The sequence below is a fragment of the Amblyomma mixtum genome, chromosome 6 (assembly GCF_055824585.1).
Source record: "Amblyomma mixtum isolate Tamu chromosome 6, ASM5582458v1, whole genome shotgun sequence".
Taxonomy (NCBI): Eukaryota; Metazoa; Arthropoda; class Arachnida; order Ixodida; family Ixodidae; genus Amblyomma; species Amblyomma mixtum.
This window is the reverse complement of record NC_143017.1, coordinates 19,332,666-19,352,747: the sequence shown is the minus strand read 5'-3', so window position 1 is coordinate 19,352,747 and position 20,082 is coordinate 19,332,666. Positions and strand designations below refer to the sequence as shown.

Below are 20,082 nucleotides of genomic sequence, written 5' to 3'. Positions count from 1 at the left end.
CTTTTGGGAGGCACCCGTCTGATGCGACGTCTTTCTGCACTCTTTAGCCTCCTAGACAAGGAGAACTACATATGGGTTGGCAGGAAGTAGCGTTTCAAGGAAAGGAATTTTTTTTTTTTTTTACCCTGGAGATCTCACTGTTCAATTTGCAGAAAGCGAGAAACCACGTCTTTTTACACTGTTGGGAAGGGGTTTATTTTTGGGATCTATTGCAGCGAACCCTGAATAAAGAATTACCACTAGACCCGTATGGCATCCCGTACTTATCTGTAGAAAATGAGGATGGGGTACCGTTTGACTCAATAATGCTGATGGGCCTCCACTGTATATGGCGCTATAGAATGGCAGGCTACCATTGTGACAAAGACGCAAGACCTGCCCGAACTTACTTCCGGGAAAGCATGGACTGGTTCCTGGACATCCAGAGAGCCGCTGCGGAACCTCCGGAGTGACGCTCGAGACTAGAGCCGCTGTGCAATTTGCGTGAATTTTAACCTGACGAAGCCAGATTCATGCTGGCTAACCAGGACAGTACCGTGTGTATGTACAGCCTTTGTCAAAAGTTTGGTGCCCAGGGGGTTTTCTTTTTAGCCACACTGTGTCGTTCTTAATGGATCTCTAGCGCTCCAAATTTCCTGGACATGAGAAGATTTCTGGTACTGCCTCCTGCAATAGGCAGGACTTCCATGAATGCTCCTAAAGTCTCAATATAAAGCTTAGAAGGGTACCCCCTGGGCTCTAAACTTTTGACAAAGACGTACATAGCATTTGGTGTGCTTTCTTGATTGTTTATTTTGTTGAATGTTATGTGTCAAAGTCAGGCAATAAAGAAAAAAAGGACGTAGCCACTAGCACGCTCGGCTGCGGAACGGAAGGATGGTGGTTCGAATCCCATCATGCACAAAGATTTTTTCTGGTCGACTAAAGAAAGCGTGACCACAACTGCTGACAACCTTCTGTCGCCAACGATGAGGAATTAAAGGTTTTCGCCTTAAAAGTGACGGGAAGCATGCCGGCGGCCATAATTTCGCCGCTGACTCTCCCTGAAAGCTGCATCATTTTCCCGTGCTTCTTTGCGGTGGGGCGTCTTGGGTGGCAACTTTTTTTAGTGGAGAGGCAAGGTAGTGCGCAGCCGCCATCCCATGAGTACCTCTGCTGGCGTTTTTCCCAACGGTTCCGGCGTGTTCCTGTACGCTAACAAATCCAGATGTAGATCACCAGGTTTTAGCAAGAGGCCTTTCACAGTTTTAATCATTCATTCTACCTCCCCGTTTGCTAGCGCGTCCCTAGGGCTACACGTTACAGTTTTGAGTCAATCGTACGCGAAGTGTTTGAACTCTTGGCTGACAATTTGAGCGCCGTTATCTGCTACCAGCGTTTCCGGTATGCCTTGCGTATAAACCACTTCCTCGACATGATAAATAACCTAAGTGCTGCTAAGACAGGTCAGAGGACACAATTCTTGAAGTCGAGGCAAGCAATCCACCATGAGCAAGTAGTTGCAGCCTTTCACGTGGCAGATATCCGCCGCAGCCCATTGCCATGGCCGAAAAGGCGTCTCGGTCGGGATCATCTGCTCCCACAGCTGGACATGAAATTGGGGACAGGTCCTTCAATGATTGAATAAACTATAAAAAGCTAAATGAAGATGGCTTTCAATGGTGTCTACAAAATGAGGCGCGGTCTTGACATCACTACATTACATAAGCCATCAATTATGCTAAGAAAAACAAATTATTATTACAGAAATGATTACCTCTAATTCTGTTAGCATTGCAATTTTCTAGAAGAAAAGTACCACGGCTTCTTAATGACCAATTTTTTTTCAATACGAGTTTTATTGGTGATCGTATTGAAAATCGTTTTCAATCCTAGTATTTTTCTCCACGAATAGAAAGTTTGCCAACCCACCCCTTCCCATATTTCAAAAAGTAAAATTGTAATTTTCTGTTAGAAAACGTGCTGCTTCTTTTATCGATAAGGTATTTTTTTTTGTACGGATCCCAGATTACGCATGCGTATTCTAAAATACGACTAATCCTAGTCAAATACAAATTTCTGTGCACTTAAAATTTTGTTCCAAAAGTGAAGGATACAGTAAGCTTTAGCGGCAATTAAGTCAACATGATTATACCAAGGTGTTTATTGCGTTCTGTGGTTATCGTGTGGCTGTTACCCTAATTACGCTTAAGAATAAATACAAGCTGAAGTTAATGCAAGACTACGCGCCTACATCCAACCAAGATGACCAGATCGTCGCAAGCTTCTATAAAGATGTGCAATCAGCAATGAGCATAGTAAAAACAAAGTACACTGTACTGACTGGGGACTTCGTTGCGAAGGTAGGCACGAAGCAGGCTGGAAACCAGGCGGTAGGCGTTTACGAAATAGGCTGTAGGAATATCAGCGGGGCGTAATTAGTAGAGTTTGCAGAGAGAAATAACCGACGAGTCATGAATACCCCCTTCTGAAAACGAGAGAACTGGAAGTGGACATAGAAAACCGCAGTGATTAAATTCAAAATGAAATTGACCTCATACTATGCGCTCACCCTGGCAGTGTGCAGAATGTGGCGATCATCGGAAAGTGCACTGTGGCGACCACTGGATGGTAAAGTCTCGAATTAGCTTAGGCTTCAAGAGGGAACGGGAGAAACTATAGTGACACGAAAGGGTAAGAAGTTACAGTTAAGAAGGAAGGTAGGGGATTTCAGGATGTATGCTCAGAAACAAATATGAAGTTTTAACGGAGCACAACGTCTTTAATACTTAAGCAGTTAACGATAACCTCACAGCTATCATTACGGAGTGCGCAGTCGAAGAGGATGGTAAAATGGTTCGACAGGATACCAGCAAGCTCTCTCAGGAGACGAAAGATCTGGTTAAGAAACACCAAAGCATGAAAGCATCTAACCCCGCAGACAGAATAGAAGTGGCAAAGCTATACAAGTTTATCAATAGCACCAGGTAACCGGCATTAGGAAGTTCAATATGGAGAGAATCGAACATGTTCCAAAGAGTGGAAGTAGCCTAAAAGCAGTGAAGAGAAAATTAGGCATCGGTAAAAACCAGATGTATGCGCTAAGAGACGAAGAGGAAAATGTCATTAGGAATAACGATAAGATAGTTAAAGTAGCCGAAAAGCCCTACACGAATCTATAAGTAGCCAATATAATCACTGCTCATTTCATTCACGCCCTATCACACAGCAATGGGACACCCCACCAGTAACGAAAGAAGAAGGAAAGAAAGCCTTAGCAGCAATGCAAAGGGGGAAGGCAGCTGGTGAGGATCAGATAAAAACAGATTTGTTGAAGGACGGAGGAGAGATTGTGCTAGAAAAACTAGCCACCCTGTATACGCAATGCCTTGTGACCTCGAGCGTACGAGAAGTTTGGAAGAACGCTAACATTATCTTAATTCATAAGAAAGGAGATGTCAAGAATTTGAAAAATTGCAGGCCGATCAGCTTACTGAACGTTTCCTACAAGGTATTTACCAAAGCAATCGCAAATACGGGCAGGACAACATTAGACTTCAATCGCCCAAATGATCAGGCAGGCTTTCGTAAAGGATACTCGACGATAGACCATATTCACACTATCAATCAGGTGGTAGAGAAATGCGCAGATTATACAAACCGATATATATAGCCTTCATAGATTATAAAAAAGTATTTGACCCAGTCGGAAGCGCAGCAGTTTCGCAGGCATTGCGGACTCATTGTGTAGAATAGTTATATGTGAAAATACTGGAAGATATATATAAGGATTGCACAGCTACAATAGTCATTGATAGAGTCAGCAGTGGAATCCTAATAATAGAACCTCGCCAGTGCTGTTCACCGCCATTTACAGGAGTTGTTCCGAGTCTTGTATTGGGAACAGTTGAGGATAAGAGTTATTGGAGAATACCTAAGTAATCTGCGATACGCTGATGACATTGCCTTGCTAAGTCACTCATGAAATGAGCTGAAATCATGATCAATGGGCTAGAGAGGCACAGCATAGCAGTTGGGCTAAAGATTAGCATGCAGAAAACCAAAGTAATATTCAACAGTGTCGTAAAGTAGCAGCAGTTCACTATTGGTAGCGAGGTGCTGAAAGTACTAATTGAGTATGTCTGCATAGGGCACGTAGTGGCCGCTGATCCAAATCATGAGAAGGAAATGACCAGAAGAACAAGAATGAGGTGGACCGCATATGGCAGGTTCTCTCAGATCATGAAAGGCAATTTACCGGTATGACTCAAGAGAAAAGTATGCAACATCTGTATCTTACCGGTACTCACCTATGGGGCAGAAACGTAGAGGCTAACAAAAAGGGTTCAGCTTAAGTTAAGGACAACGTAGCGAGCTATGGAATGAAAAATGATACGTGTAACGTTAAGAGACCGGAATCGGGCAGAGTGGGTGAGGAAACAAACGCAGGTAAAGTCTAGTCGAAATTCTAGTTATTCTAGTCGAAATCAAGATGAAGAAATGGGCTTGGGCAGGGCATGTAATGCGAAGGAAAGATAACTGATGATGGTTAAGGGTAGCGTGGTAGAGAAGGCAAGCGTAGCAGGGGACAGCAGAAAGTTATATAAGCGGATGAGATAAAGTTTGCTGGGATATGGTGGCGGCAGCTGGAAAAGGACAGGGTCATTGGAGAGACATATGAGAAGTTCTCAAACTGCAGTAGACGTAATAGGTCTGGTTAGTATTATTATTATGGTTATTATTATTATTGTTGTTGTTGTTGTTGTTCTTGTTGTTGTTTTTGTTGTTTACATGATGTGAGCTGCGCAAGTTTTTTTCTTTCTTGTGAACTGATAGCATTTTCTTCTCTTCAAATCAACGACCGCGGGTAGCACCAGATAGATACTTTTTCGAGGTAGCCCTGTAATGCAGTCATATTGTCAAGGCATTTCACCAGGCATACGTGACAAGCGTCGGAAAATAGTCTTGTGATAAGTTAAAACCTGCCACTTATTCATTATATATAGAGGTTGGTTATATTCTGCTCATTTCTCTATCAGGTGATAGAGAAATGCGCATAGTATAACCAACCCCTATCTATAGCGTTCATTGATAACGAGAAAGCATGTGGCTCAGTGGGAACCTCAGCACTCATGCTGGCATTGCGGAATCAGAGCGTAAAAGAGACTTATGTAAAAATACTGGAAGATATCTATAGTCACTGCACAGCTACCATAGTCTTTCATAAAGTCAGCAGTAAAATTCCAATAATGAGGAACGTTGTCAGGCATGGAGACACGATCTCTCCAATGCTATTCACCGCTTCCTTAAAGGAGGTGTTCTGATACCTTGATTGGCAACAGGTTTAGGTTTATGTTTATCGGGTTTAACGTCCCAAAGCGACTCAGGCTATGAGGGACGCCGTACATTGATGGGCTTTGGAAATTTCGACCACCTGGGATTCTTTAACGTGCACTGACAGCGCACAGTACACTGGCCTCTGGAATTTCGCCTCCGTCGAAATTCCACCGCAGCCTTTGTGATCCAACTCGAGTCTGTTGGGTCAGCAGCCGGGCGCCATAACCACTGAGCCACCGCGGCGGCCAGGATTGGGAACAGTTCGGGATAATAATTAATGGAGAAAACCTAAGTAATCCGCAATTCGCTGATGACATTGCCTTGTTGATGGTAGAAATAGGGTGTGGTAGATGGTCCTTGCCGATCACAAAATGAACAAGGGAGGGGAAAACCTCAGGTTTTCCCCTCCCTTGTTCATTTTGTAATTGCCTTGTTGAGTTATTCAAGGGATGAGCTGCAAAGCATGATCAATGTGTTAGGCAAGCAGAGGACAACAATAGGTCTTAAAGTTAACATGCAGCAATTCACAATTGGTAGCGAGGTGCTGTGCTAAGAGAGTGCGTCTACTTATGGCAGATAGTGGCTGGTGATCCGGATCATGAGAGCGAAATAACTGGAATAAGAATGAGGTGGAGCGCTGGTCGCAGGTTCTCTCAGATCATGAATGGCAGTTTACCAATATCCCTGAAGAGAAAAGTATACAACAGCTGTATCTTACCGGTAGTCACCTATGGGCAGAAACGTGGAGGCTAACAAAGAGGGTTCAGCTTAAGTTGAGGACAACGCAGCGAGCTATGGAAAGAAAAATGATAGGTGTAACGTTAAGAGACCAGAAGAGGGCGGAGTGGGTGAGGGTACAAACGCGGGTTAATGACATCCTAGTTGAAATCAAGAGGAAGAAGTGGGCTTGGGCAGGGCATGTAATGCGAAGGGATGGTTCTAAGGGAAGGGGAGCATAGCAGGGGGCGGCAGAAATTTAGGTGGGCGAATGAGAATAAGAAGTTTGCGTGCAGAAGGTGGCCGCAGCTGGCACAGGATAGGGTTAATTGCAGAGATATGGGTGAGGCCTCTGCCCTGCAGTGGGCTTAGTCAGGCTGATGATGATGATGATGATGACGACGACGATCCGTGCTAACTTTGTCCCCGCCTGAAATAACCTAGTCAAGCCCATCGCGGATATGCCGAACATCGTGACACTTTGTGATCCTCGCGGTCCTTAATCACTCTCTCTTTGACTAAGTCACCCATGCGACTTCGTTTCTTTCGAGACGGACTTCTCGGAAACTTCTGACCTGACGAGGGGAGAGGTCTACACCGCAGCGAAGGCTGGCAGAGTGCAGCTAAGGAATCATTAATCGAGTGCAGCCCTACTGAAAGATAAACATGAATAAAATATATACTGAGTACCGCGAACTGCGTTCGCTAAATGTCACGTTACGGGGTGCGGAAACCATGAGGGGATTTTATTTACCTTGTCTTGCTTAAAAAATAAATTATTTTAGCCCAACGGGGACACAACACAAGAAAGACGACAACACGGGCGCTTACTCCAACTGCTTACTCCAACGCTTAGTCCAACTTACTTGTGTTGTGTCCCCGTTGCGCTAAAAATCATTGATTATGTCTGAAAACCAACTATCTCAGATGTTAAAAATTTCGTTTTCAGTTAAATATCTCTCACTGTCATTAAAATACAGTAGTCTATATAGATACAATTAGAGCTCGGAGGCCCTCTAAGTGTTGTTACCTTGTTGTTTTTCTTCTCTTATGCCGCAGTGCGCAAGGAGAACGAGGTGATGTTTCGCATCCCAACGCCCCCACCAGCACTGCTGTCTTCCACAAGCTCAGCGGCCACAGCCCTGCCGGACAACTCGACGGCAGTGAGTCTCACGGCCGGCGGATGAGAGGCGCCCCCTATGCTGTCTCGCTACTTCGCCGCCGGGGCCGTCAGGCTTGGGAGCCACGGCCCTGACCTCCATCTGCCGGGCGAGCCTGGCTGCCGTCCACCTTTGGCGTTCGACGCCAGCGGCCATGGCGACGCTCACAGCTCAAACAGTCGTGGCTGATTCACGCAGATGTCTCGAACAGCCTCGGTCAATGCTGGCACAACCGAACGGAGATTGCCAAGTTGCACAGAAGAGATATTGTGGTCACAGCACAGCAACAGTGCTGTTTTTTTTTCAATTTTTATTTGGTGCTACAGAGAGTTCGAGCGCTTTTAGCGTTATGACAAGGCACACCACTTTCGTCAGCCAGTGCCGAAGAGCTCATAATCCGCCGAGAGAAGCGCACTAGTGACGTAACCATGTTCAAGTTCTCTAAACGGCTAGCTTTCGTAGCGTATATGGTGTTCGGGTGAATCCAGAGCGGCAACCCATTTCAGCCGATAAAACTTGCTCAGGCTAAGAGCGCTCAGTAAGTGTATCGCCGTACTACCGTTAGACGGGCTGGGCTTTGCGTAGCGTGCTCACAACATTCAGAAGACAGGTGGCCCAAGACCGTCGTAGCTGCGCGTTTGTCCGTCGTTTTTTCGCGCGTCGTCGTGTCGTCTTTTTTAGAGGTAGGAAGTGCAATAAAAACTTTCGTTCCTAGTGGCAAGCAGTGACGTCTGCTGCGCCTTTAGCTGCAGCTTTGATACAACGTTCGACGAGTGCCAACGAACACGCAGCGAGGATGTCGTCAGCAAACAACTGTCGCCAGCGCGCACAGACGCTGTGCCAGCCATCACGGCTTGACTGCAGCGCCATGCTGTGAGGGTTGAGGCCGTTGGCGTACAAAGTTTTCATGCATATCATGCGTTAAGCAACTCTCGTGTGCTTCGTCTTTGTGATATCGAGTACTTGTCATGGCAGCTTTTGACTTCATGCAGCTGCCGAACACGCGACAATAAGCGTGTTTGTCTTGTGCACGTTTTCATGTAGGATTAGCGGTCGTGTAATAGCGTATATTTTGCGAGGCGGCGTAGAGACCGCTTTTTTGTTGTTGCTGCTGCGGTGAATGTTAACTCTTGTCTATTCCGCAGCACATTTTCGGCAAGAACAGTTTATTGGCAGACTTTTGTGCCTAGAAAAGTGCATGACGTGATAATAATATGGACATTTCTTGGAGACCTTTATTTGGTGGGCGTGATTGTCTTCGCGCCTTTGCATTTTACAGTGTTTCCGAACGAGTGTAATCAAAGCAGTAATTGTGGAGTGTTTGTTGTTGTGCAGTTTTACCAGCACCTGCAGAGTGAATGGTAAGGAGCTGCGGATTCGGCTGCTGATAGTTGTGCGAGTACGATCACACTTGGGGATTCTCACTCCCAAACAGTAGTAGGTGACTCCAGGGATATGCGCGAGATGTTCAGCAAAAAAAAAATATCACAGTATGCTGCAACAAACATATCTGTGGCGTAAACTGTAATTTTTTAATCACATAACAGCGATCATAAACTGCTAGGCGTATTTAGAAGCGGAATGAGGTTCCATTAAAACATTTGAAAAATCAACAAAAGAAGGGCATAAATTGCGTAACTCTTATGACTGCTGTTTTATTGCGCCAGATGCAAATTCAGGTACACTTAGTAAACAACGTGGCGGCTACAACATTCCTGTTAAGATCACCTGGCGCCGTTTGATGATGATGATATCCTCAGGCTTAATAGCTGCAGGCATGGCGCCCAAACTCACCCAACCACAGTTTCTTCAATCACGTGCAGCGGTCAAAATGCTTTGCCTCTTCGGGGTTTCTCACAATATTTTGAGGGCGCTCCGTAAAGGTAATTTTACAGGAGAAAACTTTCATGCTTCTAAATGAGACACACCGCCATCAGTTTGAAACAATCAAGTTTTTTCCTTCAGGCGTTCTTGACATCTTTGCCTTGATTACGGGGGCGACTCCATGGAACTGTGCGTCTTGGCGGGAATAAAACTGGTGCTTCCGTGAATGCCACTTTGTTCGCTCTCGCCTGGTGTTCAATGACTGCCACGGATATGGCAGAGAGAATTCCTTACTCACTAGAAGCAAGCAGATAATTTTAGCGCACTCATCACAAAGGCTGATATCTACAGATCTTCATTATATTAGTTTGTAAGCGATGACGAAAACGAAAAACAATGCTTGCAGCCTCTACTGTCACTAAGAGCACTGTCACAGTGTTTTCAGTTTGTTGGTGTAATTCGTCAACATCGAACTGTCGCCACCAGTTAGCGATATGTCATGTTTAGCGAAAAGCGTTGTCCTTCCGATCAGCAATTTATACGGCAGCAGCATGGTTTGACCTAGGAACGTAATATTTTGAGATGTACCATTACGTTGAGCCTAATAAGTAACAAAGGTTTAAAATCAGGATTATCTGCATCACGCTAACCATTCCGCGTTTTCATACAGGGGGCCCAAGACTAAGTCAAACCTGTAAAATAGAACACTGGAATACTTCAGATAATGTTACCAGCACACTGCTTTCTTTGCTCACTACCTAGGCTCACCACAGTGACGTTCAAAAATGGAGACTGGATTTAAATGTTTTCCGATTTCAATTTAAATGTGCTCTGTTTATAACGTTCATAATGACCACACCACTCTCAACATCCGGAAACGACGTAGTAAAACCGCACAAGACGACATGATGTAAGTGTGGTTGAGACGTTCGTTGTTACATATCTCTCTTTTTCTACATCGTAAAAATCTGGCATGTACATGAGGGCAAGCAATAAACTTCACATGGACGCAAATATTCGGCGTGTGTCATGTTTTATTCCGACAACTCTCAAAGCACAAATATGACTGGACTTCGCGTGTTTTTTTTCGTACCGACAAAATCTCAGTGCCGCCTTGAGCGTGACAGTGAGTCGGCATTAAACATCCATGGCTGTGCATACTTGACCACGAAAACTGCGTCTATAAGCAACAGCAGCCGCTTTTTATAGCTGGAGTGCCTGTACAGCTGGAAATCAAGGCCGCTAAACATCGCGGAACATACACAAAGCATTCTTGCGAACAAAAAAAGAAATGGAAACTAGCCGCATGAAAAACTGTATCCCGGAACTTAAACGTGCAAATATCAACAAAAACCTTTTACACGTGAAGCGCCTTTGCCGCCTAGAAGTTGTACCATCATAATACCGGAGAAATAGTTTGCACACATAACCGCCATTACCGCTGAAAGCTTGGTTCACTCTCATGCTGCAAGAATAAAACGCCGTACTGCAACAACACATACAGGTGATTTTGTCCAGCGTAAAATCTTTGACATATGCGTAACTGATCACATGCTTCGAGAATCACATGACGTTACAGATTTCATGTACAGAAGTGCAGAGTGTAGTCAATATAAAAGTGTTTGATTTGGTTTGGTTTGGTTTGGTTTATGGGGTTCAACGTAGTGAAGGGCTCCGGAAATATCGACTACCTGGGGTTCTTAACGTGCACTGACATCGCACAGTACACGGGCCTCTAGAATTTCGCCTCCATCGAAATTCAACCGCCGCGGCCGGGACCCAACACGCGTCATTCGGGTCAGCAGCCGAGCACCATAACCACTGAGCCACCGCGGAGGCTAATGTAAAAGTGTGAGAGACCAGTAGCCTCCGTAATTCAGTGCACTGTCTCTTGAAATTATTCTTGTGATGTCAGCTGCCTGAAGCGCTAATCTGTATGTGATGCCTTCTCAGTTAAAGAGCAGTAGAAAAATAAACCGGCTTGTTTTTTAACGTTTAGAGATTTTTATTACAAGAAGTGTGAGAGATACGTCGATACGGATTGTACAGCAAGGCAGACCTTTTGTACCTAGTACAACACAATAATTAGGCAAATCATTAACCTAATCACCAAATAAATTTTATTTTTTTATTTCAGGAGGAAAGATTATATCGCAAAATTTAAGGTTGTCCACGCGCGCGGCTGCCGGTAGCGGCTGACGATAAGATCGTGCACGTGGTTGTCTCTGAGGCAGTGTTGCCTTAAGTGCTTTCGCTCCTCTTACACGGTTTAACTACTTTAAAACCTCGGAATTTTTCTCGCTGCTGCCTCAAACACGCGGCCAGGCTCGAAAAAGCCAGCGCAACAGAAGGCGGAGGACAAAGTGAGAGATACAAACACCACTAGCGCTACTGAATTCTGTGTTTGCTGTCACTTTGTCTTGCGCTGCGCGAGTTTTTTTTATATGAACTGTCGTGCATCGAGTGAACGCCTCGATAGCACAAGCGGAGAAGCAAAGTTTATTTGACTCGGGGCCTTTATATTAACCCTCGTGGTGATGCCGGTTGATGTACACGCTGGCATGACACAGCATAACTCCCCTTTCTCAGGCTGAGAATAGCGACGCTCTGACCGGCGAAGCGGCAGCGACTCACGGGGGGCGCCCCCACAGGGAAAGGTTTGCATCACCGGCTGGCTTAGGGGAGGCCTGCTTGGAAGCTAGTGGCTTGGTGTCAGGGCTGGTGAGGGGTCCTTGGGAGACCGCATCAGCGGCTGTTTTGACCTACCTGCTTTTTTAACTATCAGCTATCTTTTATCTATCCTCTGCTAACTTTTTTAACTACCTGCTACAGAAGGAGGGCGAACGTCCTCAAATTTCCAAACGTTTTCACAATCTGACTACGGATTCATTAAAAAAACCGCTGCACCAAGCATAAATACACAGGGGGCTCTTAGTGCAGAAGTGCGATGCGTACGAATTTTGAAATGTAGTGTATTAGAGTGACGGACCCTTCACGAAGGGAGTCTTTGTAGTCGAAATTGCGCCTTCTGGTCGTGTTTTAAAAGAACGATGAGTGAATGGCCCACACTTTACAATGCAAATTGGTACTGAGCAAGACTGCAAAGAGACAATTCAAGGTTATATTTTTGTATCTTCAGTGCAAAGAGCAGCACACCGAAAATATTCTAACGTACAACACGAAGCAGAACCGAAAAACTCCGGTGGGCTCAAAGTGCTCCGAGCGCGCGAGCGAGAGGCAAGAAACTTTTACCTTTACTAACGGATGCATTTCTACTTTGTCTACAATGGCAAGTAACACTGCCCCCTCTTCAGTAGCATCAGCACGATGCGGCGTGGCACGGCTAGGAGGGAAAAGACAGCGATAGGGTGGGAGCACATTGGAGGACAAAGCTGCAATTAACCGCAAGTTCAGTGAGGGGGTCTGTCGTGATACTGCTTCATTCATACAATGTGCACGATTTTAGTACCCTCGCGATATGCACGCCGCGAGGGCGGCAGCAACTGCGTACGTCAAGTCACTGATACGGCGCACTACTTCGCAAGGGCGGAAGTATCTGCGCAGCAACTTTTCAGAAACTCTGCGTCTACAAACAGGTGTCTAAACCCACACCAAGTCGCCGGGCGTGTGATTGACGAATAGACGTTCGAAGTTATACATAGCGGCGTCACTCTCCTCTTGACAGTTAATTCGCAGGCGTGCCAATTGCCGCACTTCTTCAGCACGCTGAACAAAGGTGTCTAGACCGAGGTCGACATCAGAGTCGCAGTAGGGGTGAACAGGCAACATAGCGTCTAATGAAGTGGTCACTTGCCGACCGAAGACAAGCTGAATGGGTTCAGTTAGGCTGTCTCCTGCAGGATGGTTCTGTACGCAAGCGTTACGTACGGAAGAATTGCGTCCGAAGTTCTAATCTATACTTCTCGCACTTAAGGAGTCCCTCTTTTGCACTAAGCGCCGTACAGCCGCTACACGAGTCATACTGGCCCTGGATATTCATAAGGCTTTCGACACAATAAGCCATGACCATATCTTCACGACATTAGCCACCACGGGATGCGGCACCCGCATATGGCAATATATTCGGGCCTTCCTTCAGGGACGCACGGCAGACCTCCACCTTCGGGATATTGCCTCCCAGCCTTTCCCCCTGCCTAACCGGGCAACCCCACAAGGGGCGGTTCTATCACCTTTACTCTTTAACATTGCCCTAGCGCCACTGGCAAAGGCCCTTGCTGCTATTCCAGGGCTCCACACAGCCATATACGCAGATGATATAACCCTCTGGATAACGGAAGGATCCCTTGGAACCGCCCAGGATATCCTGCAATCTGCCATAGACATCACCACCACTCATTTAGCAAACACAGGCCTCCGTTGCTCTCCAAATAAATCGGAACTCCTGCAGCTGAAACCCCTCCCCAGTGACCCCCCGATTGAACTGCACATGTACGGGAAGCCCATTGTGCCTCAGGTGACGATTCTCGGCCTTCTCATTAACAACACACTCGATGCAACCGCCACCCTTCAGCTCTTGCAAAAACAGACCAAACAGGTCGCTGCACTTATCAGGCGGGTGGCAACACGCAATCATGGACTGTCTGAACGCGAGACCCTCAATATGACAAATGCATTAATCATTAGCCGCATTACGTACCACCTTCCATACCACATACTCACTCAGCGGCAAAGACAACAGGCACACATCCTAATACGCACGGCTGCCACCTCCGCCCTACGTCTTCCACGGACGGTTAGCACGAAACGTCTCCTGGCCACTAGTACCCACAACACAGTGATCGAATTAATTGAGGCTCAACGCACCAACCAATTAGTCCGCCTGAGCCGCACGGAAACAGCACAATGCCTACTGCGACAGCTACGTCTCAATCCACCAATTCCCACCCCAACAAGTCCTACACCTTACATGATTTCTCTGCGCACGCAGGATCACATATATCAGAAGCCCCTACCGCGCAATATGAGTGCTAGTCTCCATCACGGTAGGCGGCAGGCACGAGCGAGCTATTACACGAAAACATACAGCAACCGCTCCGATATCCTTTATGTCGACGCGGCACAAAATTCTAAACCAGGATATTTCACGGCAGTCGCAGCCTATGAAGACGGCACAGTGGGGGCCGCTGCCACTATTCGAACTAATTCGCCTGCAGAGGCGGAAGGAGAAATGGCTGGTGGATCGGGCTTTACGTGAAGCACAAGCCCGTGGACTCCTGGACCAGTAGGGGACCACCCTGGAAGATTTCTTTTTTGTAATAAAGTTGTTTCCATCCATCCATCCATCCATCTATGCATGCTAGTTCTGTTCTGTGCATTAGCATAGATAGAATGCATGGCGGACAGTGCCCGTTATGCTTAATGGCATGGACCGCGAAACTTTTCCTTTTAATTCTTTTTCTCAGTCACACCATAGTATCAGTGTTCGGCTGAGTCGCTCCACGAACCCGTTTGTCTGGCAATATCTGGAATCCCGCGGTTGCTCTAGGGCGTCAATTCAGGGCAGCGGGTAAACGTCTTTTTGGTCATGTTATTAAGTTTTCGGTAATAAACAAAAACGCAGAGTATTGTCCTTCGTTTAGACAAAACCTAGAGGCGATGCCCACTGGCTGGTAGACGGCTGAATGACATTGTCTGCTAGCATTTCGGTGAACTGATTTTTAATGGCTTATCGTTCCATCTGGAAACCCGGTATGCGCATTGTCAGGCGGGTCGCACAGTCTCAGCAGTGATAATACGGTGCTTGTCCACTGGAGTTCGGCTGACCACCCAGGAAGTGGCTAAGCAGTCCGAAAAATCTGCTAAAAGATTCGACAGCAGATCCTACTGAACCGACGGCAAGGCCGGATTTACTTTGGCCGACTGAAGAACGGCGCGTGGGCCAGCATTCCCTCGAGTGGGTCCTCCCACGGTACACAAACCTGAGAACTCAGCAATGCCGCGGAGGAAGGCGACAGCCGCACCTGTGAGGACGTGCTGAAATTCGTTTCAAAAGTTGGTCAAGGGGACGTAGCTGCAGCCGTCAAGTAGTTGGACGAAATCTCTGGCAATGGCAAGTTCCCGTTCAAGTAGCAGCGGAGTATGGCCGTCCGCCAGGCTCTTGTTGTCATAGGCGCCGACTGCAGGGGGGTTGGAGGGCTCGAACCCCCTCCCCTCGAAATTTTTTCAAAAAGCTTAGCTCTCCTCCCCCCCCCCCCCCCCCCCCCCCCCGCTCACGCAGGAGACTGAGAGATGCAGTGAGGGGGCATCATATCTTCTGCTGCGGACTGGCACGTTCACACGGCCGACGGGGAGTCGCCGACAGCAGTGTCGCTGTTTCCGGCCGCGCGCTTCACGACAGGAACAGCGAAGTATACTGGAGCGAAAAAAATCGCTCAGCAAAGCAAAACAAACAAACTCGTCTCGTCAGCCACTTTATATCAGCGCCAGCGTATCGTTCGTCACTTGTTGATCACCAACACAAAGTTCACGCGAGTCACTGCCACACACACTTTTTTTTATTCGATCATGCCACCTACTTTAAATGACTAGAACCACCTTCCCATAGACACTGTGTAAATAAGCGATTTTGTTTTTTTCTTCGCCAGTCACTGTCTGAATTTTGTTTCGTGGTTTGAGTTAGTTTTCTTCACATGTAGCCCATTTTCTTTTTTTTCTTTGACATGATACGTTTTGTTCACGTCAGCATGTTGTGCTAGTTTATTGGTCGAAAATTTGTACTAATTCCGTTACTCTATGATCAGCTTTGCCAGTGTTTGTATTGTGTGCTGCTTCGCTGCTCGTAAATTTTGTATCGAATTCCGTTTGTTTGCTAAAATTCCCGCTGTTTGTTTCTTACGATTTATGTAAACCCAATCCCCTCTATAATGCTTCGGTCACTGTGGGTATAGAAAATAAATCACTAAAAATCCAAAGTTCACCATAACAGCCATAGAGTTTCTTACTATTACCTAAAGGGAAAGCTGGCGGCGCTGCACTTCAGCCACCATGGACGCTCAAAGCATCATGGGGCGGTGAGCTACTTGTTGCGGCACAGTCGTAATTTTTCGGGAACATGGAGTGGCCCTACTGAGACGTTTCATTCCGAAAACGCTGTTCGTGTGTGCGCAGACGACTTTCGCGCCAACGCAGTGTTCAAAACACATAGTAGTGAAAATGCGACGACACACGACGTCAAAAAAGGTTTCACTTTTCTGAAATGCCATTAAAAACCTCTTATGCTGTTTAAGCAACAACATTTTTTTATACATAATTACTTTTAAAAGTGCGCCTGTTAATTACGAAATATTAGTTTTTGTAGTGTTCATTACTTGGCCAATAGGAGAGCTAGCCATCCCTTATTTTGGGCGAACTTTGTACTTAAATGTTTTTCTGCTCGTTTGTTGCAATTTACAGACAGGACATTGAACGTTAGGACATTCTTGATTATCGAATAGCGTTTATTTTTGCATTGTTTTTTGGCCAAAAGTTGAAGTGCTGCAGTCGGTAGCTCACCGCCCCATGATGCTATGAGCGCCCATGGTGGCTGAAGTGGCCTCGAGGGGTCTCCATGCAAACTCCCATAGAAGGGGTGCCAGCTTTCCCCCTAGGTAATAGTAAGAAACTCTATAATAACAGCAGAGCACGTGAGCGAAGCAAAACACCATTTCGCCATCGTTAATTTCCAGTGCTTGGAAAAAAATTGAGCGTACGTCAATTGCAGGTCACTTCTTTTAAGCCGTCAGGCAACAATATATAAAAATTTAAATAAATTTAAGTGGTCGAGCAGCCACGCTTCTTTCGATCGTACGTGAAATCACCCTATCCATTTGTCTAGTGTAACTAGCTACCAGGCGCCATCTTTTATGTTAGGCACCATCAGCTATGCCAGATCTTCACACACCATCTTAAACACCATATTTAAGGTACCTTAAACCGTGCATCATTTTCGATATCAATCAGTGTTAGGACACTACACACTTTTAAAGTCTGAAAAAAAAAGGCAAATTTTGGTGCCCTCCCGTAGGCAGCTTTTCATAACAATCAAACGCGCTGGGATGCGCGTGTGTTACGAAAATCGGCGCAAATTTTTGTTAAGCCGGCGCGACGCGAGGGAGAATCTTGGAGAAGTCTCTCCTCTTAACGCTTTGAGAGTGTGTAACCTTGCGCGCACTTGGCTTCATCCTCTCCTCATTGCTCGGAGGCGGAGGTGAGTCGGAGAAGCCCCTAGAAGTTTCCCAGAAGTTTCCCTAGAAGTTCCAGAGGTTTCCGCCGCACCTGAAAAATGACGAAGCGGGAGGGAGAGAGGATACCTGCTGTAGAAGCTATGTGTATGTTCGCGCTACATAAATTGAGGTCGCTTCCCTTCGCAAAGCTAGCTAATATTGCAGTGACTCATCAAGTTATACCTCTCTGCTCCCGGGGTCAACCCGCTGTTCGGAAAGCCCTACAGATCTGACAGGGAGCGGCGCACGTCAACGGGGCACCCACTACGTGACTCTCCAGTCGTTGGTCTGCGACAGTGCCCGGTGAATAATTTGGTGTTTATTTGTTCTGACTCTCTCGTGCATTGTTCATTGCTGTTAAACCAGTGTTTTGTAATAGATTATCTTTTCCAAGCAACACGCCAATAATGGCCAGGAACCGGTCGAATACTGGGGAAAACTGGTTCCAATAAAGGCCTATAATGGCGTCTCACTGGGGCGCTGCCCGATCAAGTGTTTGAGCCAATGTACTGCATTGGCTCTCCAACCAGCAGCCAGTAATGACTAGAAACCGGATTTTAGGCAAATGCCTATTTTTTTCAACGCTTTGTATGCGCAACATTTTAAGTATGAAATACTTTTAGCTCCCGTTGTCGGCAGTGTGGTGACGTCACGCCGAGATCGAGAGCCAACATCCGGGCGCTGAAATCCGCTCATCCGGCCTCTGAAACGAGAACATCCGGGCACCGTGCGAGGTGTAAGGAGTTTAAACGAGACTCTCTAAGCCCTCCTACGGGACCGGCATACAAGCGCCGGTTGCTCTCCAAACGAGTCACAAAAAATAACTGCTGCAAGTGTATTCTCAATGTTCATCAAGATATCACTCGAGCTGTGCATTTGATTGCACGGAATTATATTTTCCGATTTCTAATAACGCGTGCGAAAAGCCCATAAATGCCACGGTACACTTCGTTGTCATACGTGATCCCTTAGGGGCTTCGCGCATCGAAGCAAAGCCGCGCAGGCGCACAGGGGCCCGGGGGAGGAGCTTCGTGTCGTCTGCTACCGCGCTGGCGCGCACCTCGCTTGCACCTCGCTTGAGGTGCGCGCAGGCGCAGCGCTGTAGCAGACGACACGAAGCTCCTGCCCCGGGCCCCTGTGCGCCTGCGCGGCTTTGCTTCGATGCGCGAACGCGCCGGATCCGCTGGCACTCCGCGGAGCGCGGCCACGCGGAGCTGTGTTCGCACTTAGAGTGGACCACCCTGTACAGGTGCGGCCAGAATAATACGGAGCACAGGAAGGGTTGCGGAGCAGCGGAAACGTGCTTATGCGCGCCGCCTAGCAGTGGCGACAGGAACTATCTTAATTTGGACGCGGCGAGATGGCGCCGGTAGCACGGACCCACTTTTTCCGCAGGCCTATCAACATCATAGCATATAGCATGCAATCCCTTGCTCTATGATCGACTGATACTCTGCTGGCAGCGCCATGCGCTTCGTTGCCCCATTTCTCGCATCGAGGAGAGGCGCGCTCTGCAAACGGGCGCAAGACGGCCGTTTTGGCATTACATGTTATCTCGGCCCTTCAGTCCGCGCGGCCACCGCTTTAGGCCGATTCACACGACGGACCGTTCGCCCGCGGCCCGCGCACTACGTGTTCATGCGTCAGCACATTTAGAGGTGCGCTGCCGGCCGTGAGAGGCCGCGGCCGGCAGAGCGCCTCTAAATGTGCTGACGCATGAACACGTAGTGCGGGCCGCGGGCGAACGGTCCGTCGTGTGAATTGGCCTTTTGCAGTTTAGTCGACGGCGCGCGACACCGAGGCTGCTGTGAGCGCGCCTGGATGAAGGCAGCACCTGGCGGCGTTGCCCGAACCAGCTCAGCATCTTTCGAACAGTGATAACGGCAGGCTTGCCTCAAAGAAGGGGGCTCGGCGGCAGGCACTCTCGTAGCGCGCGGATAGCCAGGGGTGTCTGTTGTGCTGATAGGTGGCGCTTAGATGCAGTTTCTGCTTGTTTGGCCGCCTTTCGCGTGCTCCGTATTATTCTGGCCGCACCTACATTCTTGTCAGGCCTGCGTTTCGTCGTGCCCGCGTACGCTTCTGCATCGTCCTGGATTTCAATGCCGCCACCGTCACAGCTGCTTAAGCCGAGCAATGGAGCCTGTGTTAGGCCCGTAAACATTTCATGCTTACTCTACTCTCGGTTACGGGAGAGGCGCAATTTTTTTACATATGAACACGAATTAGGTGTTGACAATATGTTTAACACTCTTTTTATAGTGCCTATAAATGCCTATTTTGGGTGTCAGTGCCTATAAATGCCTATTTCCGACGTCGGTGCCTAAAAATGCCCTATTTTACAGAAAAGGGGCCTGAAATACGTAGTGGTTTTCTTTTCAGATTCTGTTTGCTTTCGAATCCATTTCGGTTTTCACTAGAACACAAACGTGGCAACATTGGATGACCTCGTCAGTTGGCTATGGTGAACACTGCACCTACACCGGTTGTGTACACAATACCAACCATGTCAGCCGAAAATATCGAAGCAACCATTTTCCTATTTTCCGCCATTTTATCGTGGCAGCTTGTTGATGACTTTGACTGTTAAAGTGGCAGTTCACCAGATGGCACCACATTTCGGAAAGTATGCGGAGTAAGTTATAGGTTCATCCAAATAATTTCAGTTGGTTTCAATTGAAACCAACTGCAAAATGTTCCATAAACCTGCTGGAAACAGTTTAACTGATTAAAATTTCCACCTGAGTAACCTGCCTTATTTTCGTTCCTTGTGCCCCGGATGGTGCTTGTCGGCTACTGCTTCCATAGCTTCAACAGTGATTTCTAGATGGGTGATGTTTATTTTA

General features: G+C 47.1%; 1 protein-coding gene across 1 annotated transcript in view; it reads left to right on the top strand.

The window, feature by feature from the left end:
* LOC149338345 (uncharacterized) overlaps nt 1-9,982 on the top strand; it is a 146,634-nt gene extending 136,652 nt beyond the window's left edge. Inside the window, exon 2 of the mRNA XM_089547622.1 lies at nt 7,093-9,982. Within this exon, the coding sequence (XP_089403748.1) occupies nt 7,093-7,220 (128 nt within the window). The 3' untranslated portion in view covers nt 7,221-9,982. The remainder of the gene's footprint in view (nt 1-7,092) is intronic.
* Nucleotides 9,983-20,082: the final 10,100 nt, after the last annotated feature.